The sequence below is a fragment of the Hemitrygon akajei genome, chromosome 26 (genome assembly GCF_048418815.1).
Source record: "Hemitrygon akajei chromosome 26, sHemAka1.3, whole genome shotgun sequence".
Classification (NCBI taxonomy): domain Eukaryota; kingdom Metazoa; phylum Chordata; class Chondrichthyes; order Myliobatiformes; family Dasyatidae; genus Hemitrygon; species Hemitrygon akajei.
In genome coordinates, this window is record NC_133149.1 from 46,876,085 (window position 1) to 46,900,923 (window position 24,839).

At 40.1% G+C, this 24,839-nt stretch overlaps 1 protein-coding gene across 2 annotated transcripts in view; it reads left to right on the plus strand.

The window, feature by feature from the left end:
* cenatac (centrosomal AT-AC splicing factor) overlaps positions 1-24,839 on the plus strand; it is a 59,437-nt gene that overhangs the window by 16,083 nt on the left and 18,515 nt on the right. Inside the window, exons 2-10 of one of the 2 annotated variants that reach the window (XM_073030148.1) lie at positions 2,426-2,592; positions 3,355-3,453; positions 8,409-8,475; positions 11,538-11,600; positions 13,659-13,720; positions 14,785-14,896; positions 22,684-22,723; positions 23,370-23,459; positions 23,872-24,004. In XM_073030148.1, coding sequence (XP_072886249.1) covers positions 2,426-2,592; positions 3,355-3,453; positions 8,409-8,475; positions 11,538-11,600; positions 13,659-13,720; positions 14,785-14,896; positions 22,684-22,723; positions 23,370-23,459; positions 23,872-24,004 — 833 coding nt within the window. Of the gene's footprint in view, positions 1-2,425; positions 2,593-3,354; positions 3,454-8,408; positions 8,476-11,537; positions 11,601-13,658; positions 13,721-14,778; positions 14,897-22,683; positions 22,724-23,369; positions 23,460-23,871; positions 24,005-24,839 lie in introns of both variants that reach the window. The other variant, XM_073030147.1, reaches the window with a different exon arrangement.

The following is a 24,839-nucleotide window of genomic DNA, read 5'->3' on the forward strand; positions in this document are numbered from 1 at the left end:
TAATCGCCAAGGTCCTTTTCTATAGTGAATACTGAAGCAAAGTATTCATTAAGTACCTCTGCTATCTCCTCCGGTTCCATACACACTTTTCCACTGTCACACTTGATTGGTTCTGTTCTCTCATGTCTCATCCTGTTGCTCTTCACATATTTGTAGCATGCCTTGGTCTTCCTGCTCATCAAGGCCTTCTCATAGCCCTTTCGGGCTCTCCTAATTGCATTCTTAAGCTCCTTCCTGCTAGCCTCATAATTTTCTGGATCTCTATCATTACCTAATTTTTTTGAACCTTTCGTAAGCTGTTCATTTCTTCTTGACTAGATTTTCAACAGCCTTTATACACCACTGTTCCTGTACCCTTCCATTCTTTCCCTGTCTCATTGAAACATACCTGTGCAGAACGTCACACAAATATCCCCTGAACATTTACCACATTTCTGCTGTACATTTCCGAGAACATTTGTTTCTAATTTATGCTTCCAAGTTCCTGCCTGATAGCCTCATATTTCCCCTTACTCCAATTAAACATTTCCCTAACTTGTCTGTTCCTAGCCCTCTCTAATGCTATGGTAAAGGATATAGAATTGCGATAACCATCTCCAAAATGCTCTCCCACTGAGAGACCTGACACCTGACCAGGTTCATTTCCCAATGTCAGATCAAGTACAGCCTCTCCTCTTGTAGGCTTACCTGTGTATTGTGTCAGGAAACCTTCCTGAACACTCCTAACAAACTCCACCCTATCTAAACCTCCTCACGCTAGGAAGATGCCACTCAATATTTGGGAAATTAAAATCTCCCACCACAACAATCCTGTTATTATTGTATCTTTCCAGAATCTGTCTGCCTATCTGCTCCTTAATGTCCCTGTTACCATTGGGTGGTCTATTTATAAAAAAAAACACTCAGTAGAGTTTTTGACCTCTTCCTGTTCCTAGCTTCCACACACAAAAACTCAGTAGACAATCCCTCCATGACTTCCTCCTTTTCTGCAGCCGTGACACTATCTCTAATCAGCAGTGCCACACCCCCTCCTCGTTTGCCTCCATTCCCTGTCCTTTCTGAAACATCTAAAGCCTGGCACTCTAAGTAGCCATTCTTGCCCTGATCCATCCAAGTCTCTGTAATGGCCACAACATCATAGCTCCAAGTACTGATCCATGCTCTAAGCTCAACTTTTTTTTTTAATGATGCATTTGCAGAATCTCTCGTGTTCATGATGTATTTCACTATTTGATGTTTTTGTGACAAGAAAAGTTGATGTTAAAAAATTAAATAAGTGCTTGAGTTTGTTTTATAACTTACAATTTGAAATTTCTTTTCATTTTAGTTGAAGCTTTTACAATTAATTATGTTTCTTCTATAAGTTCCATTTAGGTAATTTTACTTTTATTTTGTAAGAAGCAGGGAAGAAACATCCCAAAATTTTATTCTAATAGCATTCATGTGCCTTCAGACTTCATTTGAATGAATGCAGGCCAAGCTGAAACATGGTTTTCATTGCTGTTCACTCCTGATATTCTCCTGAGTCTGATCCAGGGAACATAATATCTTCTTGTGTTTAATGCAGTGTGGGTCAGTAGGTGGCTAGGTTTACATTGAATTATTTTGGTTGTTTGCACTTCATACTTAAGATCCCAAATAATTTAATGGGCGGTCTATGAGGTGCCCAATGTCTGACTAATGAGAAATTCTACACTCACAAGAATAGAATAAAAATTGTAAACCAAATTGCTAAGTAAACTGTATTTCCCTCACAAAAGCCTATCAATCTCAATTTTAAAATTGTCCCAACCTCAACACTTGGTTTTAGAGGGAGGGAGTTTCAATCATTCTAAACATCTTGAATGGAAGACTTTGTTTCTAATCACTTGTTTCATCCCAGTGTCTGCAGTTTGCTTTTCTCCATGTGTTAACCTGTCACAATTTCAAATGGTTATTGGATATAAGGCTATAAGATGTAGGAAAACAAGAGAATCTCTTGTTTTCTCCCCCCCATCTCTCTCTCATCTCCATTCTTCCTTTATAGTTATAAAGCGCAGACTGTGTTAATTCCTGACGCAAATGATGCTTTTCACTATATGTTTCGAGGCACATATGACAAAGCTCATCTTTATCTCTCTTTCATCTAATCTTTTGATACACCTCCCCCTTTTCACTTGTAGAAATATTGCCCTCATATCAAGTTTGTCAAACCCTGTCAGAGGTTTGTTTTCTCCCCCCCCCCCCCCCCCCCATTCTTCTAAACTCTTGGAAACATAGGCCTCGTCAACTTAGTTTCTCCCTTTATGGCAGGTTCTTTCCCCTTTAAAAGTAAGGAGACCAAAACTGCACACAGTACTCAAGGTACGATCTTGCAGTGATCAGTGACAATTTTTTCTCAAGAGCTGGTTTTCTCAATTAAAGATGTTTGCTGTTGAACCCTCAGGTTGAAGAGGCACGGAAGGTTCTCTCAGACGTGAAAGTAGAGAAATATGATTTCACCCAGCATGAGCAGAACTTCTGGTGCTACTGTTGCAATGGGGATGTGAAGAAACACATCACAAATGGAAGCCTTGTGGTGCTGTATGGAGGACTGCTGGAACACTTTGCAAGGTGCAGTGCCTGCAATTCTTCCTACTTTGTGCTGTATACAGGAGGTCCCCGTTTTTCGAACGTTCGATTTACGTCAACTCGCTGTTACGAAAGACCTACATTTAGTTACCTGTTTTCCCTAACCAAAGAGTATTTTCGCTTTTACGAAAAAAAGACACCAGCTTTATACGCGTGTTTACTCCGGGAAAGACTACAATGACCGTGAAGCCTTGGGTGGGCAGTTGTTTGCGCATGCATGTACGTGCACATGCGTGTCGGTGCCGTTTTTTTTTCTTCTCTCCGAATCGTTTTTGGCTTGCTGTCTTCCCAAGTTTGATAAGTGAAACTACACCGTACATACAATATTTCTACTTTATATAGGCTGTGTATTTATCATATCATTCCTGCTTTTACTATATGTTAGTGTTATTTTAGGTTTTGTGTGTTATTTGGCATGATTTGGTAGGTTATTTTTGGGTCTGGGAACGCTCAAAAGTTTTTCCCATTATAAATCAGTGGTAATTGCTTCTTCGATTTACGCCATTTTGGCTTTCGAACAGTTTCATAGGAACGCTCTACCTTCGAATAGTGGGGGAAACCTGTATAGCTACAGTGAGGGAAGACTCTGGTAACGCAATCATGGTGTGAAAGATTTAATTTGCTACAATATAGGAGTATTATTTTAACTGGTTGCTGAGCAACTTGATTTTGTAATTTTATCTTTGCACTGTACAATACAAGACAGTGATGATAAACCTGATTCTGATTTCTCTATTCTTGCAGCTTGGAACATTTGAAACAAACCAACAAATTCTGGTGGGAAAATAAAGCTGACAAAAAGTTAAAAGAGAAGTTTCTCCTCTCTGCAGATGCTTATGAAAAGTAAGCAATAAATTTCAATACTGAATTTTATTGACTAAAATTGAGGTTTGCATAAATCTACATTAAAGGGAACTTGTTAGTCTGTATAAACCTGATCTACTGTATCTAAAGGTTTTGCTAGTACGTGTCTGCTTTTTATTTCTTTATTTTGAGTTATTTTTCAATGACAAATGAATGTTCCAATTACGCTGAATAAAAACATTGCTGCAGAGGCTAGAGCAGGGTGGAGCGTTGTCAGTTCCTTCTGGCACACATTAGGCAGTAGGGTCAGACATCTGAACGGCTTTCACTCTGCTGTGGCAGTGGGTGCCTGAGCAACTATCTGATGTTATAGAATATTCTATAGTTTGGAGTATTGTGTGCAGTTTTGGTCACGTACCTACAAGATAAATGTTAATAAGATTGAAAAAATGCAGAGAAAATTTACAAGGATGTTGCTGGGACTTGACCTGAGTTATAGGGAAAGGTTGACTAGGTTTGAATTTTATTCCCTAGAGCTTAGAAAAATGAGGGGGAATTTTATGGAGATATACAAAATTATGAGGGGTATAGAATGTAAGCAGGCTTTTTCCACAGGAAAAAAACTTGAACCATGGTCATATAAGAGTGAAAGAGAAAATATTTAATAGGGAACCTGAGGGAATTTTTCTACTCACAGGGTGGTGTCAGTGTATAGCAAGCTGCAAGCAGAAAGTGATGGCTACAGGTTTGATTGTAACATTTAAGAAAAGATTGAATAAGTAGATGGATCGGAGGGATATGGAGGACTATGATACTGTTAATGATTTGGATGATGTAATTGATGGCTTTGGCCAAGTTTGTGGATGATATGAAGATGGGTGGAGGGGCAGGCAGTGTTGAGGAAGCAGTGAGGCTACAGAAGAACTTAGATAGATTAGGAGAACGGGCAAAGAAATGGCTGATGATACAGGCTTGGGAAATGTATGGATATACACTTTGGTAGAAGAAATAAAAATGTAAGCTATTTTCTAAGTGGTGAGAACATTCAAAAATCTGAGGTGCAAAGGGACTTGGGAAACCTCATGCAGGATTCCCTAAAGGTTAAATAGCAGGTTGAGTCTGTGGTGAGGAAGGCAAATGCAATGCTAGCATTCATTTTGAGAGGACTAGAATATAAAAGCAAGGATGTAATGTTGATATTTTATAAGGCACTGGTGAGACCTGATTTGGGGTATTGAGAGCAGTTTTGGGCCCCTTATCTAAGTAAGGATGTGTTTGCATTGGAGAGTGTTCAAAGGGGATTCATGAAAATAATTCTGGGGTTGAAAGGCTTATATGATCATTGATTGGCCGAATTAATTCTATTAAAATGAATATTTTGCCTAATTTTTTATATTTATTTCAGGCCATACCTGTTTTTATTTCTGAATCCTTATTTGATTCTCTGGATCCTATTATATCTTATATATGGAAAAATAAAATTTCTCGATTAAATAAAGTTCATCTTCAAAAAGCTAAAATGAATGGAGGTTTAGCCTTACCCAATTTTAGGTTTTATTACTGGGCAGTCAATCTTGTGTTTTGGTTACATTATATTAATCGAGAGGACTGTCCAGTCTGGGTTTCTTTAGAAGCTAATTCTGTTTATAAATTTTCTATTATTTCTCTTCTTGGATCCTCAATTCCTTTATCTGTAAGTAATTTAACTGATAATTTTGTAGTTAAACACACTTCGTGGATTTGGGTACAATTTAGAAAATATTTTGGTTTATTGAGTTTTCACTTTCGTCCCATTTTTTCTAACTTTTTTTTTAAACCTTCTATGACTGTAGTTTTTAAAGAGTGGAATAGATTGGGTATTAAATGTTTTCAGGATTTGTTTGTTGGAGATGGTCTCTCTTCATTTGAACAACTGTCAGCTAAGTATAGCCTATCCAAAACCCATCTTTTCCGATATTTACAAATTACAGACTTTTTGCGTTCTCAAGTACATAAGTTTCCTAAAAGTCCAGATAAGAATTTACTTGATACAATTTTTTATTTGAAACCCTTCCATAATGGACTTATCTATATACTACTAAAACTCTCATACTCTGCCTGTCTGTTTGTGACCTCCAATTAGTGCAAACGGTGCATTACAGCAGCACTATTTTTGGCTAAATCGACTTAAAATGCACTAACATACAGAATGCAGACAAAGTTCAAGGTTATATATCCATATAAAATTGTTCATTCCCCAAAATCAACAGCCCAGTTTTCACCTGAGAGCCAATGTTGGGACAAGGCACCAAGACGCATACGCATGACCAGCCTCAGGAGCGACACCAACCGGAGCAAAAGGGCAGGGCAGCTCTATTTTGAGCGGTCATATATCACCATCAGTACGTGCAGGATTGGGACAGATCTAACTGCCACCCATCAATAAGATAAAAAATCTTATTGTAATGATGTACTTCTCTTTCAATATTTTTATTAGTTTCTGCATAAAGCAATACAGAGTACAATATATATATTATAAGTCATAAAAAGCATCAAATATATTGTATTAAAAATAGCTACAATCACTAAACCCTATATTCATAACAATTAAGTCATAATATTGAAATATAAAAAATTTAGTATACAGAAAAAATCTAAACCCACTACCAAAGTCAGAGCTGTTAGGAAAAGCAAGAAAAAAGGGGAAAAACCCCTGATCATACAATAAAATATATTATTATGCACCATCTGTACTTTTACAACAAATCAAAGATTTTGAAAATAACTCAAATGTTGACTAGATTTAAAAACTAAACATCGGATCTTCTTTAAATTTAAGCATGACATAACATCCCCTAACTCATAATGACATACTTCGAGACACCCATAAAACCCTTTGCTGCAGTCAAAGGACAGCGGTGACTATATCACATCCATTTAGGTGAGCGCCAGCCACATCATCAAGAATAATCAGCTTCCTCTGGTATTACTTCTTCGTATCTTCCATCCAGCATTAGGGTAAAAAAAGGTCAGCCTAATTATGCTGCGTGGAAAGAGAAGGGGGACATTATGGTCAAGTGCTAACACCAAACATTGTCGGGAAGTGGCAAGGAGAGGGAGAGAACAAGAATCAGATGAGGCCAAGGCTGCACGACTCCAGAATGACAACAACAGGCACAGGAGGAGGAGAGAGGAAGAGACAAAGGAGCTGAGAAATGCACGTCTCCAAGATCAGAGACAAAGAACAAACAGCAGGAGAGATGAAGAGACGGTGCATGAAAAGACTGCACGTCTCCAGAATGACAATGAGAGGCGCAAGGGTGGCATTCAACCAGAAATATTGCCATCGTTAAACGAGGAGGAGCTATATTTGCCTTGCTACATGTCTTTCTTCTTTAATAAAGTGGTTTTTATTCTTGAATTTCCAGAGCAAAGCAATACCAATAGCATTCAGGAAAATTTAATGTTCATTCTGCTCACATCAGACTGCTCTACTTTTCTCTCAAAGGGTGCCCCAACAGGTCACCCTGTTGTCTAGTATCTAATATTTATGGTATGTTGTTGGGAATTAGAGAAATTCCTTTAGACAAAATTAAAAATCTCTGGGAACAAGACTTACAGATTCCAATTTTTGAGGATACTTGGAATGAAATTTTTAAATTTGTTAAACCTCATCGTTATGTGCCCATCAATCCCTTCTACAATTTAAAGTGGTTCATAGGGCCCACATGACTAAAGATAAGCTGTCTCATTTTTATTCTGATATATCTCCCTATTGTGATAGATGTAACAATGGAGAAGCTTCACTAATCCATGTGTTTTGGACTTCTCTGAGTCTTGAAAAATATTGGAAGTATTCCAAACTTTTTCAGAGCTTTTTAAAGTAAATTTTAAACCTAATCCTTTGCCTTATTTGGTATTGTTGGAGGAAATGATATTATTTTGGAGACACATGATTTGCACATTTTGGCCTTTATTTCTCTTACAGCCAGGAGGGCATTGTTGCTTAAGTGGAAGGATGCCACGCCACCTACTCATAGGTTACATGATGTTATGTCTTGCTTAAATTCGCTGTTCAATTTCTGAACCTAGACAAGATTTTTTTAACATTGTGGGGACCTTTTTTGAATTATTTTCAGAATCTTTGATTTGCTATTAAGCACAGATGTTGGCTAATAATGTTTTACTATATGATAGGGATTTTTTTCTTTTTTATTTAACCGAACAGCTGTTTATTTTTCCCTCTGGTAGTGGGTTTAGATTTTTTTGTATAATAAAATTATCTCTTTTCAATATTATGTTTAAATTTAATTTATATGGATGTGGGGTAATGAGACTATTTGTGATTCCAATATATTGTAATTGATAATGTTATATATCCTACTGTACTCTGCATTTTATGTAAGAAATCAATAAAAATATTGAAAAAGAAAGGCTTATTTATATGAGGAGCTTTTAATGGCTCTGGGCCTGTACTCAGTGGAAATCAGAAGAATGGAGGGGGGGGGGGGGGGGAAATCTCATTGAAGCCTATTGAATGTTGAAAGGCCTCGATAGAGTAGACGTGGAGAGGATGTTTCCTCTGGTTGGGGAGTCTAAGACCACTGAACACAGTTTCAGAATAGAGGGATGTCCATTTAAAACAAAGGGGGAGGAATTTCTTTAGATAGAGGATGGAGAATCTGTGGAATTTGCTGCCACAGGTGGCTGTAGAGACTGAGTCATTGGGTATATTTAAAGTAGGTTGATAAATTCTCAATTGCTCAGGGCATGAAGCGATACGGGGAGAAGGCAGGAGATTGGGGCTGAGAGGCATAATGCCCTTGGCTGAGTCTTGAAGGAGGATACAGGTGAGGTGCATCACACCATTAGTGGTGGTCTGAGTGGGGGTAGGGTCAGTATAAATCATTTATCTGCTTTCTTAGTTAGCCTCCAGTGACAATAAAGGTGCATTTTAAAGTGGGGTTAAATAATAACATCCAGGTTTAACCTGAATTCCCTCTTCATTTATCAAGGTTCAAAATGGCTGTTGCAAAGGCAGTGGAAAACTATGAAGAGAAAGCGGATGACTACATTAAACAGGTAGTTGTCGATTAGAATTGATGTGAGTGAATAAGCTCTAGGGATTCCCTGTCATGGAATCAGTTTTGGTTTTGCTCACCATTCTCTCCTTTTGGTTTGAACAGGACATTATGCTGAGAGGGTGCTCTCCTTTTTATTTAATTTTATTTAGACACACAGCATGTTAACAGGCTCTTCTGGCCCAATGAGCACACGCTGCCCAATTACATCTACAAACCTACTTATTTGGAATGTAGGAAGAAAACAAAACACCCGGAGGTCACAGGAAGACCTACGAGCACCTTACAGCGGTGGGAATTTAACTCTGGTCACTGGTGCTGTCATAGTGTTATACTAACTGCTGTGCTACCATGCCACCCCTTGAAGGTGACCTATTTTAGATGCATCCCTTGTTTGGATATAAAAGATCGTGTGGCGCTATTTGCAGAAGGGAATTGGCAATCTTATTTCTCAACTGACATCAATATAATAAAAAACTAATTATTATTAATTGTTCAGTTAGCCCATAGCTGTTACTATAAAGCTTTCTTTGTGCACATTATGTGCTGATTGAGATATATATATATATATATCTATCTAGATTCAAGATTTCCAAAAAAAAGTGAATTGGTTGCCTGTTAAACTATTTGGGACTTTGAGTTTTTTTGAAAAGCACTTAAAATTAAAGGTTGTGTTTATCACTGCATATATTTTTCATGTCAGCTATACTGCAGAAAGGTCTGGAGTGTTGCTGTGGAAACTGATGATGGGAAAATTGGTGGTTACATCATTCTGCTTTTCCATTTTGCACCTAGCAGTCTGTATCAATTGATGTTTTAGAAACGCGTTTTCTGCCTCCACTCTAAATTATAAGCAGTGCATGGTTAATGGAGGCACAGTGGGAGAGGTTTGGGGAGGAACAAACAACCCCAAAAGGTTATTGGTGTTAACCCTATCACAAAAGACCTGTAGTTTCTCTCAACCATTTAAAGCAATTTTCAATGTTCATTCAAGAAAGGTCTCTGCCAGAAATATTGACTGTTTATAGAGGCTGTCTGACCTGCTGAGTTCGCCATCATTATTCAAGATTATTTATTCTCATTCTTCAGTACACAAGTGTAAAGAAGAATTAAATGTTTGTTACTCCAGATCCGAAGCAGCACAAAATAAAACACTAAGCATAAATAACACAAGTTTTAAAATCCTCTATAAATATAAAAGCAATCCTATAAAAGACAATGTACAAGTAACTGTTGTATACATGGACTGATTGTATGTACATAATGATGATGCTAGGTAATGTGGAAGTAGTGGTTGGTGATGGGGTAAGTTAACGGGTGGAGGTGTTAATCAGCCTGACGGCTTAGGGGAAGTAACTGATTTTGAATCTGGTTATCCTGGTGTGGATGCTATGTAGCCTCCTCCCTGATGGAAGTGAAACAAACAGTGCATAAGCAGGTCCCTCATATTACTGGCCTTTTTCCACAATGTTCAATTCCGGAATATATGTAAAAGTATAATTTTTTAAAGAAAATTAATTGGGTTACTCAAAAAATACAGAGAATGGAATGCTATATTCTACAACAAATCCTGCATAACTAGATGCTTTCATGACTTGGTTATTAATCTATTCATGCAGTGTAGGCCAGAAAACTCCTTGTACTCTGCTGTAATTCTGCAGGGGATAGTTGTAGTTCCTGCTGCATATGTACATGTATTTGTTCTGATATTGAACTAAGATAGTAGAGTTTTAGTATAGTCACAGTCTAATTGATGTTTTTGTAGGAATTCCCTTCTCTACAAATTTAAAAAAGAAATTAACAGTGCCAACTTACTTTACACAGGTTATTTTATTCACATGTATGTATGTATGTACGTACGTACCCATCATAGTAAATTATGTTAGTGAATTAGTTTTTCTATTTTTACGTGTATTTGGAGTATTGTGTTCAATTCTGGCTGCCTCATTGTAGGAGGGATATGGAAGTTTTAGGGGGAAGGTGCAGAAGAGATTACCAGTTTGCTACCTAGATTAGAGAGGGTGTCTTATAAGGATAGGTTGAGAGAGCTAGGGCTTTTCTCTTTGGAGTAAAGGAGGATGAGAGGTGACTTGATAGAGTTGTATAAGATAGGAGACATATAGTGGACAGCTAGAGACTTTTTCACATGGTGGAAATGGCTAATATAAGAGGTGATTCGAGGAAAGTATAGGGGATGTCAGAATTGTTTTTTTATATACAGAGAGTGGCAAATGTATGGAACACATTGCCAGCTGGTTTTAAAGGCAGATACATTAGGGACCTTGAAGAGACTCTTGGGCACATGGACAAATGATAAATGGAGGGCTCTGTGGGAAGGAATGGTTAGATTGATCTTGGAGGTTGAAGGGTCGGTACACCATTATGGGCCAAAAAGTCTGTACAGTGGTGTGTTCTATGTAACAAGGTACAATGGGGGAAAAACTTGTCGCATGTCGTTCATACAGATAAATTCATTAAACTTTGGATTGAGATAATATAAGGGAAAGCAATAACAGTATGCAGAGTAAAGTGTTGTAGTTACAGAGAAAGTTCACTGCAGGTAGACAATAGGGTGCAAAGTCGTAACGAGTTAGATTGTGAGGTAGAGTCCATTTTATGATACTGGGTAAGCGTTCAATAATCTAACACTGAGATAGAAGCTGCCCTTGAGCCTGGTGTTGTGCTTTCAAACTTTTGTATCTTCTGCCCAATGAGAGAGGGGTGAAGAGAATGTCTGGGGTAGATGGAATCTTTGATTATGCTGGCTGCATTACTGAGGCAGTGAGAAGTGTAAGCAGCTCGTGGAGGGGAGGCTGGTTTCCATAATGCATTGAGCTGTTGGCACAACTTGGCAGTTTTTTGCAGTCACAAGTAGAACAGTTTCCATACCAAGCTGTGGTGCATTAGTAAAAATTAGTGAAGGTCAAAGGGGGTGTGTATTAATTACCAGTAATAAATTGTGTATGGTGCTCTATTTAACCATTGTAACTTTTTTTTATTCTAGTCTCTTGATTTTTACACTTCAATTATGATTGACTTTGTCACTTTCTGCATCCTCTGTAGGAAGCAGAGTATATTCGAGAAGTGGATCGAAGAAGGCAAGAGGTAGTACAGGCTGCCTTTGAGGTTGGTGTTACCTGGATGAGTCTGGACAGTATCCATGGCAACTGTTGTATTTTACATCAATTCATCTATAAATTTCACAATGATTCCGACAAGTCTAAATTAGGTTTATTCTTGCTGTTCTATGATAGCAGTGTGGAGTTGAGCCATAGACGTTCATTTGAATCTAGCTGCTATTTTAGCTGATCTTCCTTGGAGCATCAGTGGAGTTGTTCTTGGCTGCTACATAAATGAAAGGTTTTTTTTTGCAAGGCTTGGGATCTGAGCTTCGGTCATTAGCAACCTTTACCCTCTTTTTGATACTCCACCCACTATTCCTGCCTTTAAAGGTTTCTCATATGTTGATGTAGCATGAGGTTAGGATCTGATCTGGCATGATTCTGCAACATCAGGGGACTTCAGTTACTTGTGTTACATAACAGAAAAGGACCATTCTCACCAAGGAGGAACAGTTTTGTTAAAAATCTAAAATAATTTTTGTGCCTTTTGTTCTTCCCCAACCAAACTATAACAACTACGACACAAAGCCTTAAGAACCAGAAAATAAAATCACAAAGTTGACCTCAACCTCTTTGATGTAGTGTCCCTGAAATAAGACTATTAACAGCTAAATTATTCTATCCTTTTTCTGTCTTTGGTTTTCTTCTGATTCTTAACTTCTGATTTTTCTGGAGTACAGTGGAGAACAATCCTTTGTATTATCCAAGGAAACAAAGAGAAATGGATTGAAGTAGATGGGCTCTGACTGCATTTGACTTGTGTAGTATTTCTGCAGATTCCTTGCTCTCTGTGTACTTTTGGTTAAGGAAGTTTTCAAACTTGCAGGCGGTATTGTGTTCCTCCATCCAGGTTATTCCCAGTTCTTAGCTTTGCGTTCTAAAGCCTTCTTGCAGAACTAAGGGATTCATTGTATTAGGTACAATAGAAATAGATGTGCTTAGAATCAGAAAGCAGTTATTAAAACATCCCTCATTACAGCAAGAAGATTGATTCCTAATCTACAGTTTAACAGCATTTGTTAAACTGTGGATCAAAAGTTTAATACATTTTGTATTTTTCTTTAGCTGTTTTAAAATTCTTTTTTTTTTTACAGTATTTGGAACAATATTAAGCAAGCCCTCTTTAATTGTATAACAAAAAAAGGGTGTGTAGTAAATACAGCTACAGTAATCCAGAGAAAAGACATGTACCTGTTGCATTGGGTTGTCATGAACAATTGTACTATACTGCTCTATTTAAATAAATACTTAAGTAGCACATTTGAACACTAGGTTTTGTTAAATTTGGCGAACAGTAAAAAAATATGTTGGTGATTGAAAATTGAGAAATATCAATATGCTTTTTTGATCTGCCTTCACAATCCCTCTCTGTCCTCCCTCCAGCCCACATTTGTTGTTCATTATGATAGTAAACACCTAACCCTGATTGGCTTGGGCATCTATGGATTTGCATTTGATTTCTGATGTTGAAGCAGAGATGACTTCTCTCCACTTCTCCATTCTTGAGAGTGGGCAACTCTCCATGTTTGTGTCATAAGCACTGTCATCAGATCTATTCACACATGAGGGGGACGAATGTACCCATCCCGAAATTTGCCAAAGCGGTTAAGAGAATGAGTTTCTAGCAAGAGGGCTGTTCTCCAGAAGTAACACAAGGAAAGCTCGTGTGTTGATTCAGATTCACTTATTTATCATGCGTACATGGAAATACACAGTGAAATAGGTCACTTGCATTAACAACCAACACGCCTAAGGATGTGCTGGGGGCAGCTCGCAAGTGTCACCACACATTCTAGCGCTGACAAAGCATGTCCACAATGTTCAGAACAACACAGAACACAACAGAAAACAAACCCCTTTCCTCACATACTCACACTCTTCCAACCCCAGGATTATGGATTATTCGCAAAATATAAATTATTCCTCTTTTGAAAGCATGAAAATGATAGAGCATTTTGTACATGTAAAATTTGTTTGCTTAGCTTTCTGTCGTGCAATAGTTATTGATGTAGTATTTTAAGCTTTAAAAAGTGTTGATTTTTTTTTCCTGAATCAAAACCAGCCACAGGAAGAGCTGAATTCACTCGATGGCTGCAAACACTGCGAGTTCAATTGTTATGATGGGTAAGTGTATTTTGTTTCATGCATTGTCTGTGAGCAATTTTAAACAAAGGCAGCAACTGGCTTCAAAATGAGGGAGAGGGAAACCCTGCCCAAGTTCTGGGTTCTGATTGTTATCCATTATGGGAAAGTATAAGGTGAGGAAGAGTAGGATGAGGAGTTTTGGTGTAATGTTCTACACACACTCTTCTTAATCAGTACTCTCACATGAAGGTTCATCTTGAATGGGATGACATTAAGATTTTTGAAGATTGCTGTCTTTGCAGTAGTGTCCCACCAAAACAATATAAATTGAATGTCATTGAGGTAATTCTAAATTTTACAATTACTACAGAATATTCATAGCTCCAAGAGCAATTCCTCCCCAAACTTAATTATTGAGACTGATAGCACATATGATTAATGGAATTGATAAGGTAGTTGTGACAAAGGTGGACATCTAGTGTCAGCCACTATGGAGTAGGCATGATGTCTGAGGTGCCTGATCACATTCCCATGTTCCTCTGCTCTCTCTGTATGTATGAATCAGAGCATCAGTTCTCCCAGTTAACTGAACTGTAGGCTTTAAAGAGTTATATTAAGAGAAAATAGCTTTTGCTGTTAATGCTGCTGTTGTGTGTGTGTCCATCTCATCTTTCCCCAAGAAAGGCACAGCTAGATTGTTATAACAGATGAAAAACCTATATAACAGGAAAGTAAAAAGGCAATCAGCAAGGGAAATATTGTGGCTAACAAGGCTGATAGGAATACCCAATAGACATTTGGTAGTACTGTACCATGAATTCCAGAGGTGAAAGTTAAAAATGGCCATGTTTCCAATAGTTATACAAGAGCAGAACAAAGCAATAATGTGCCAAGTGTCATTATATAGTGAGTTGTAGATCCTTAGTTTAGCCTGCATTAAATACCCAGAATAGTCAGCCTGCCACTGCCACTAGTACGTACAACGTAGCAGCTCTCTCTCTCTCCTCCCCCCCCCCCCCCCCTCAATAAACTGTAATATTAATCTCAGTTAAGGAAAAGAGAGCTTCATTCTTACAGAATGTTTGTTTCTCTGCAAGTCATAGTCTTGGAAACTACAACAGCGAAGAGATACAACCTGGACCGAGTGGAGTGAACTCCACTTGTCATTCTGGTGATAGGAGAAATGGACAAACCTTGACGTTCATTGGTAACCAGGTAATGGATTTCAATTAAGTACTGGTTATGTGGGTAGTACTGTATGTCAAATACATTAAAAAGGTACTATCTCCAAAGCCACTATACAGAATTTTATTGCATTGAGCAATGGGGTGAATCACTCTCAAGCTTAAAATGAGACTGAGTGAATCTTTGCATTTGGTCTTCCAGCCCACTTCCATTCTGGAGCTCCTTGGCTCTCAATGCTGATTGTTGCAATGGTCTGGAGCAACAGATGTGCAGTCCTAACAAGTTGGTTTATACTAATGGGATCATTGCTGTAATGCCAGGCACAAACTTCCACTCAACAACACCATAATGTGGTTTATGTGAAGAAGTTTTCTAGATCCAGTGTTCCTGTTGGTCCTGAAACAAATGTTTTATGGAATGACTAGTAGCCCCTACTATTTACAAGTGGAGAGAATGGGATCTACAAATCTATTAGCCACTGGAATGAAAGATGTATCAGAACACCTTGAGAAAAGAAATGGGAATTGAACAGTTCTGGTCACCTCATTATAAGAGGTATGTTGGAGCTTTAAAGAGGGTGCAGAGATTTACCAAGATGCTGCCTGAATTAGAGAGCACATCTTAAGTGGATACCTTGAGTGTGGGAAAGCTTTTCTCTTTGAAATGAAGGTGGACGAGAAGTGACATGATAGAGATATACAAGATGATAAGGAACGTAGATTGAATGGACAGCCAGAAACATTTGTTTTCCCCCAGAACAGAAATAGCTAATACAAGGGGGCATCATTTTAAGGTGATTGGAGGATAGCATAGGGTTGATGTCAGAGGTTAATTTTTCTTTTTTTACATTGAGTGGTGAGTGCATGCATTGCATTGCCAGAGATGGTGGTAGAGGCAGTTACATTAGGCAGAAAAATGGAGGGCTATGGAGCATTGGATTAGATTAATTTTAGAGTAGGTTAAAGAGTCGACGCAACATTGTGGGCTGAAGAGCCGGTAGTGTGCTGTACTGTTCTGACATGGATTAATGAAAAGCAAATCATGTTTGACTAATGTACTAGAATTCTTTGTGGCTCTGACAAAGTAAGGGGAAACTAATGAAGTGGCTGATCTGAGGTGTCATGCTGCCAGTAAGCTTGCGAACAGGAGTTTTCTAAGAGTGAGTGAAGTTGGTGTGATGTACTGAAATGGATTGAGAACTGGTTATCAGACAGAGCAATAAATGGGAATATGTGGATATTTCTCAAAATTGGCAGCCTTTGATGAGTGGGACACTGCAGGGATTTGTGCTTGGATCCCAGTGAGTTACAATCGATATACGGTACCAACAATTTGGCTGAGGGGACCAAACCATATTTCTGTGTTGTCTGATAATACATAACAGCTTGGAATTGTGTTGAGAGTGTAGAGAGGCTTTAGAGGACCAGAACATCGTGAGATGTTCAAGTTGACTAGGGTCTGCTTGTACAAAAGTAATTAAAAACCAATTAGTGAATGAAAGGTTTAAATGGTATTTTGCTTAATGAAAGGATTTAAGTGCACAAGATGTCATACTAGTGATACATGGCCAGTTGAAACTACACGAAACATGGTGTGTAATTTCTACCTCCTTACTTAAGATGGGATGCTTGCCACGGATGCATGGTGAAAACTCAGTAAACCAGTTCTAAGAATTACAGGTTGCAATTAAAGCAGATATTAAAGTAAACCAAGGATGTATTCTCGCAAACACGAGGAAATCTGCAGGTGCTGGAAATTCAAGCAACACACACACAATGCTGGTGGAACGCAGCAGGCCAGGCAGCATCTATAGGAAGAAGTACAGTCGACGTTTCGGGCTGAGACCCTTCGTCAGGACTAACTGAAAGAAGAGATAGTAAGAGATTTGAGAGGGGGAGATCCGAAATGATAGGAGGAGACAGGAGGGGGATGGATGAAGCTAAAAGCTGGAAAGTTGATTGGCAAAAGGGATACACAGAAGTGGGGGGGTATGAACACCTATGCTCTGTCTGCCAGAGAAAGCAGAATCTCCCAGTGACCATACATTTTTATTCCACGTCCCATTCCCATTCTGATTTGTCAATCCATGACTTCCTCTACTGTCAAGATGAAGCCACACTCAGGTTGGAGGAACAACACCTTATATTCTGTCTAGGTAGCCTCCAACCTGATGGCATGTACATTGATTTTGCTAACTTCTATTAATGCCCCCTCCCCTTTTTAACACACACACACAGACACACACACACACACCCCCCCCCCCCCCTTCCCCATCTCCCTCTGGTGCTCCCCTCCCACTTTCTTTCTCCCTAGGCCTCCTGTCCCATGATCCTCTCCCTTCTCCAGTTGCGTATCCCTTTGGCCAATCAACTTTCCAGCTTTTAGCTTCATCCCTCCCCCTTCTGTCTTCTCCTATCATTTCGGATTTCCCCCGCCCCCTCCCACTTTCAAATCTCTTACTATCTTTTCTTTCAGTTAGTCCTGATGAAGGGTCTCGCCCGAAACTTCGACTGTACTTCTTCCTATAGATGCTGCCTGGCCTGCTGCGTTCCACCAGCATTTTGTGTGTGTTGCAAGGATGTATTCTCTGGAGTTTATTGGAATGAGAGATGTTACTGAAAATACTCCCATGGCTCAATGACCTTCGGCTCATAAGGGAAAATAAGGTGATAGGGGCTACAGGGAGGTAGTCACGCTGAAGTGGCAGGAGGCAGTTGACTGTCAGGAGAAGGAAAGGAAATAGTCAGGCAGTACAGAATACCACTTTGGATACTGTTGTGGGGGATGAACTACTGGGTGAAGCCGCAGCAACCGTGTCTCTGGCGCTGAGTCTGGCTCTGGGTCGCAGAAGGGAAGCAGGGAGAAAAGGGCTGCCTGTAGGGGATAGGGGATTCCATAATTAAAGCAGATTCTGTGAATATGAAAGAGACGTCCAGGTGCCAGGGTCGGGGATATCTTGGATTGGGTCCAGAGCATTCTAAACTGAGAAGATGAACAGCCCTAAGTCGTGGTACACACTGGTAGGAAAAGGGAGGAGGTCCTGAAGAGAGAATTTTGGGAGTTGAGCAGAAAACTGAAAAGCAGAACCTGAAGGATTAGTGCAGGGGGCAGTGTTTCAGAGTTCTAGATCATTGGGATCTCCCTGGGGAAGGATGACCTGTACAAAAAGGACAGGTCACAGCTAAACCCCAAGGGGCACCAATATCCTTGCAGACAGGTTTGCTAGAGCTGTTGGGGAGGGTTTAAACCAATTTGGCAGGGGGATGGGAATTAGAGAAATAGCACTGAGGATGGGGACAGTTGGTATACAACTAGATTGTAGTTGTCAGTTTAACATTCAAGTATACACATTGTATTGAAAGTTTAGGCAGAGGGGTTGTGATGGCTGTTGGTTAAAAATGCGATCAAATCCTTAGAGGTAAAAGGTTCAGAAGATGTGAGTCCTTGTGGGTAGAGTTAAGAAACTACAAGGGTAAAAGACTTCGAGAGTTATATACAGGTCTCTGAACAGTAGCCAGTATATGGGCTGCATATTCCAACGGGAGATAAAAAAGGCATGTTTTAAAAAAAAAAAAAGGCAATGTTATGATAGTCATGGCAGGGATTTCAATTTGCAGGTAGGTTGGGAAAATCAGGTTCATGCTGGATCCCAAGAGGGAATTTGTAGAATGCCTACAAGATGACTTTTTAGAGCACCTTGTGGTTGAGCCCACTCATGGAAAAACAATTCTAGATTGGGTGTTATGCAGTGACCCAGATTTGATAATGGTTCCTTTACCATAAGCTCACTAAGGAGGCAGTGATCATAAGACATAGGAGCAGAATTAGGCCATTCAGCCCATCAAGTCTGCACTGCCATTTCATCATGGCTGATCCATTTCCCTTGACTCTATTCTCCTGCCTTCATGCCCTAACTAATCAAGAACCTATCAACCTCTCCTTAAATATATCCAATGACCTGGCCTCCTCAGCTCCTGTGGCAACAATATATATCCACAGATTCACTACCCTCTGGCTAAAGAAATCCCTCATCTCTGTTTAAATGGATGTCCCTCTATTCTGAGGTTATACCCACTCGTCTGAGACTCCCCACCATCTTCTCCACATCCATTCTGTCAAGGCCCTTCAACATTCGATAGGTTTCAATAAGATCTCCCTTTTCCAAATTCCAGTGAGTACAGGACCAGAGCCATCAACTGCTCTTCAGATGAAAAGCCTTTCATTCCTGGAATCATTTTTGTGAACCTCCTTTGAACCCTCTCCAATGGCATCACATGCTTTTTTGGATAAGGAGCCCAAAACTGCTCAAAACACTGCAACTAAGGCCTTGCCAGTGCCTTATAAAGCCTCAACATTATGTCCTTGTTTTTATATTCTGGTCCTTTCAAAATGAATGGTAACATTGCATATGCCTTCTTGATCACTGACTAAATCTGCAAGCTAACCTTTAGGGAATCCTTCACAAAGACTCCCATGTACCTTTGTACCTTAAATCTTTGAATTTTTTTCCCCATTTGGAAAAATAAACTATTTTTTTTTATTTCTTCTGCTGAAGGACTTGACCATACACTTCCCGACACAGTATTTACCTGTTGATCATGACCCCACTAAGGAGCACCAGGCCACTGTCTCCTATACCATCACCAACCTTATCAGCTCTGGGGATCTCCCATCCACTGCCACCAACCTCATGGTTCCCACACCCCGCACTTCCCGTTTCTACCTCTTACCCAAGATCCACAAACCTGCCTGTCCAGGTAGACCTATTGTCTCAGCTTGCTGCTGCCCCACCGAACTCATTTCTGCATACCCTGACACTGTTTTATCCCCCCCCTTGTTCAATCCCTTCCCACCTATGTTTGTGACACTTCTCACGCTTTGAATTTTTTCAATGATTTTAAGTTCCCTGGCCCCCACCGCCTTATTTTCACCATGGATGTCCAGTCCCTATATACCTCCATCCCCCACCAGGAAGGTCTCAAAGCTCTCCACTTCTTTTTGGATTCCAGACCTAACCAATTCCCCTCTACCACCACTCTCCTCCGTCTAGCGGAATTAGTTCTTACTCTCAATAATTTTTCCTTTGGCTCCTCCCACTTCCTCCAAACCAAAGGTGTAGCCATGGGCACCCACATGGGTCCCAGTTACGCCTGCCTTTTTGTCCAAGCCTATACGGTTATCCATACCCATCTTTTCCTTCGCTACATCGACAACTGCATTGGCGCTGCCTCCTGCACGCATGCTGAGCTCGTTGACTCCATTAACTTTGCCTCCAACTTTCACCCTGCCCTCAAATTTACCTGGTCTATTTCTGACACCTCCCTCCCCTTTCTTGATCTTTCTTTCTCCATCTCTGGAGACGGCTTATCTACTGATATCTACTATAAGCCTACAGACTCTCAAAGCTACCTGGACTATTCCTCTTCCCACCCTGTCTCTTGCAAAAATGCTATTCCCTTCTCACAATTCTTACGTCTCCACCACATCTGCTCTCAGGATGAGGCTTTTCATTCCAGGACGAAGGAGATGTCTTCCTTTTTAAAGAAAGGGGCTTCCCTTCCTCCACCACCAACTCTGCTCTCAAACACATATCTCCCATTTCACGCACATCTGCTCTCACCCCATCCTCCCGCCACCCCACTAGGGATAGGGTTCCCCTTGTCCTCACCTACCACCCCACCAGCCTCCGGGTCCAATGTATAATTCTCTGTAACTTCCGTCACCTCCAACGGGATCCCACAACCAAGCACATCTTCCCCTCCCCCCCCCCGCTTTCCACAGGGATTGTTCCCTACGCGACTCCCTTGTCCATTCGTCCCCCCTCCATCCCTTCCCACCAATCTCCCTCCTGGAACTTATCCTTGTAAGTGGAACAAGTGCTACACCTGCCCTTACACTTCCTCCCTCACCACCATTCAGGGCCCCAGGCAGTCCTTCCAGGTGAGACGACACTGCACCTGTGAGCGGCTGGTTTGGTATACTGTGTCCGGTGCTCCCGGTGTGGCCTTTTATACATTGGTGAGACCCGACACAGATGGGGAGGCCGTTACGCTGAACACCTACGCTCTGTCCGTCAGAGAAAGCAGGATCTCCCAGTGGCCACACATTTTAATTCCACGTCCCATTCCCATTCTGATATGTCTATCCATGGCCTCCTCTACTGTCAAGATGAAGCCACACTCAGGTTGGAGGAACAACACCTTATATACCGGCTGGGTAGCCTCCAACCTAATGGCATGAACATTGACTTCTCTATCTTCTGTTAATACCCCTCCTCCCCTGATTTATTTAGCCCCCTTTATTATTTATTTATCTATCTCTTTCTGCCTATCACCCTGCCTGTTCTCCATCTTCCTCTGGTGCTCCCCTCCCCTTTTCTTTCTCCCTAGGCCTCCCGTCCCATGATCCTTTCCCTTCTCCAGCTCAGTATCCCTTTTGCCAATCACCTTTCCAGCTCTCAGCTTCACCCCACCTCCTCCTGTCTTCTCATATCATTTCACATTCCCCCCCACTCCTACTTTCAAATCTCTTACTATCTTTCCTTTCAGTTAGTCCTGACGAAGGGTCTCGGCCTGAAACGTCAACAGTGCTTCTCCCTATAGATGCTGTGTTCCACCTGCATTTTGTGTGTGTTGACTGTATTCCATCAGCCATTTCTTTGCCTCTTTGCTTCCTCAACACTACCTGCCTCTCCACATGCCTTTATATCATCTGCAAACTTGGTCACAAAGCCATCAATTCTACCGTCCAAATCAATGACATATAATGTAAAAGGAAACTGTACCAACATCAACCCTTCCAGAATACCAGCAGTCAACCAGACAAATCTCCCTTTATTACCACTCTTTACTACTTACCAATCAACCAATGCTCCATTCATGCTAGTATCTAAGAAAACATGTGTTGGCATTGAAGTGGGTTTGAGCCAGAGGATAGTGAATCTGTGGAGGTTGATGCATTCTTGATTAATCACGGCATCAAAGGTTACAAGGAGAATGCAGGAGAATGGGGTGAAGAGGGTTAATAAATCATCCATGATGGAATGGTGAGCAGAATTGATGTGCTGAAATGCCTAGTTTTGCTCCCATGTCTTTTGGTGTTAAGGCTCAGTGGGTACAATAAGGAAGGAAGGTTGTTTCCCCAGTTGGTTGGATGGACTGCTCCTTGTTCTTCACTTCATCACCAGCGCTCCATTCCCAATTCTGCTCTCTAAGCATCAGCCAGTTATTTTCTGAAGTTACAAATGTTTCTGTAAAAATACTCCAAGTTAAAGTTTTATTTCTGAAAACAAATGGATCAAAAACTTTTTAAGAGAAATAAAGTATTTTTTAAAATGACTTACCAATTGATCTTTTGCTGTTTTATAAGTTATTTGGACAGTTTATACGCAAACATGAGGAAATCTGCAGATGCTGGAAATTCAAGCAACACGCACAAAATGCTGGTGGAACACAGCAGGTCAGGCAGCATCTATAAGGAAAAGCACTGTCGAGTTTTGGGCCGAGACCCTTCGTCAGGTTGTGAGTCCTGACAAAGGGTCTCGGCCCGAAATGTCGACAGTACTTCTCCTTATAGATGCTGCCTGACCTGCTGTGTTCCACCAGCATTTTGTGTGTGTTGCTTGGACAGTTTATACTGTTGGAAGCCTTCGAACATCTTGTTTGAAAATGTTTAAGACAACATTGATATGTATTTTGGCAATTTATTGATTTAGAATAAATTCAGTATTATAAATTAATAAATGTTATAAGTTTTCATAAGTTAAGTGTACTACTGTTTAGAACTTAATTCAATATTTTGCTGCTGACTTTCTACAGTTCTTGATACCGGAATCAGAAAGTGGGAATATTCACACAGGTGATGTACTTTTTTGGTGTTTGAAAGGGGGAAGGAGGAGTGGGGTGGACAGCTTGAGACTAAATACGGTGGAGTAACTATTTGCATTTTCTACTAGATTGATTGAAAGGTAGTAATGATCACTTAAGTGTGCTGTTACGAAGCACCTTTTTACCTGTGTGGTAATGAAGTACAGTAAATATGCTAGAATATCCAGTGGGTTAGGCAGCGTCTGTAGTGGAAAAACAGTTGCTCACTACCCTCCTGAATGTTATCAGCATTTTTTGCTTTTTACACTGATACTCCTTAGATTTCCAATGTCTGTAACATGCAGTTGTTTGCAGCCCATAATCACGCCCTTATAGATAAAATGTCTTTGGTGTGTTCTATATGCAGAAACATGAACACTCCAATAACAAATCTGCATTTACATTGAAAATTTTTAAAAAGATTTTTGCAGATTTTAAAGATTTGTACCTCTGCAATCTACGTGACTTTTAGTTGGAATCTGCTTTTCAAATTCACCTGCTAGACCTTTAATGTGTATATCATAAATAAATATTATCCTATGCAGTTAACTGTGTTTCGCTATTAATCACCATATTCCAATTAAAACCTTGTTCCAGTGATTGGACACTAATGTAATGTAATCTACGTCTAAATGCAGGTGCAACTCCACCCTGGCTTATTGATGAGGAGGATCCAAACATTGCACAAAAAACAATTGGACCTTCTTATGAAGAGTTTATCCAGCAAAGTATGTGTGTGATATTCTGGTTGTTTTGATTTTACTTACTCCAGGGGTTGTGGGCAACAATGGCAATTGATTGTCCTTGGATCAATAGACAAAGGAGCAGAATTTGGCTACTCAGACCATCGAGTCTGTTCCGCCATGCCATCATGACTGATTTATTTTCACTCTCAACCCAGTTTTTTTTTCTGCCTTCTAATAACCTTTGACACTCTTACTAATCAAGATCCTATCAATCTCCACTTTATATATACCCAGTGACTTAACCTTCACAGCCGCCTTCTTGCATGCAGCATGGAACTATTTTGAGAACTACTGATAAATAAGGATTTGGATAAATATTTGAAGGTATATATACTTTCTCTGAGAGCAGACCAAACTTGTGGGAAATCTGTTTTCTAAATTTTTGTTCCCTTAGGAGAAAGAGAGAAACTGAAGAAACTTCCTCCAAATCGTGTTGGTGCAAATTTCAACCACTTATCAGAAACAGATGATTTCTGGCTGCCTTCATTTGGCAGAGTGTGGAATGATGGCAGGAGATGGCAGTCCAGGTAAGACCAGTCTTGAGTAGTTGTCTTAGATGCTGCTGGGAAAAAAATAGAACCCATTCCCAAACAATCCTAAGTTACCAGATTATCTCTTCCCCAATACCTGTTCCCTGTTTACAATTAAATACCTGTGTATCTAAATCTTAGAGCTGTTGGTTGGGTTTAAACTAATTTGGCAGGGGGAGGGGTGGGATTGAAGTGATGAGGGCTTTTGGTTTACAAGTAAGAGGCAGTGTGTAGTGAGACAAAGGATGGGCAGGTGGTAGGGCAAACTTACAGTGTAAAATGGGGACAAAATTGAAAAGGATGAATACAGAACTGAAAGTGTTATGTTTGAATACACACGCTATACAGAATAAGGTAGATAGATGACCTTGTAGGGGACAAAATTGAAAAGGATGAATACAGAACTGAAAGTGTTATGTTTGAATACACACGCTATACAGAATAAGGTAGATAGATGACCTTGTAGTGGAGTTAGAGATTGGCAGGTATGACGTTGTGGGTGTCACTGAGTCGTGGCTGAAAAGAAGATTATAGTTGGGAATTAACATCGAAGGATACACATTGGTAGGCAGAGTGGGTGGTGTGACTCTGTTCGTTAAAAATGAAATCAGATTCTGAGAAAGAAGTGACATAGAATCAGAAGGTGCAGAATGGGTGGTGTTCAGAAACTGCAAGGGTAAAAAGACCCTGATGAAAGTTAGATACAGGCCTCTGAGCAGAAATCACGATGTGGGCTACCAATTACAGCATGATGGAATAATGTAATGGCATTCACCCTGCAATTTGAGGAGGAGAATCTAAAGTCAAGTATATTAATGGAGTGAAGAGGGTG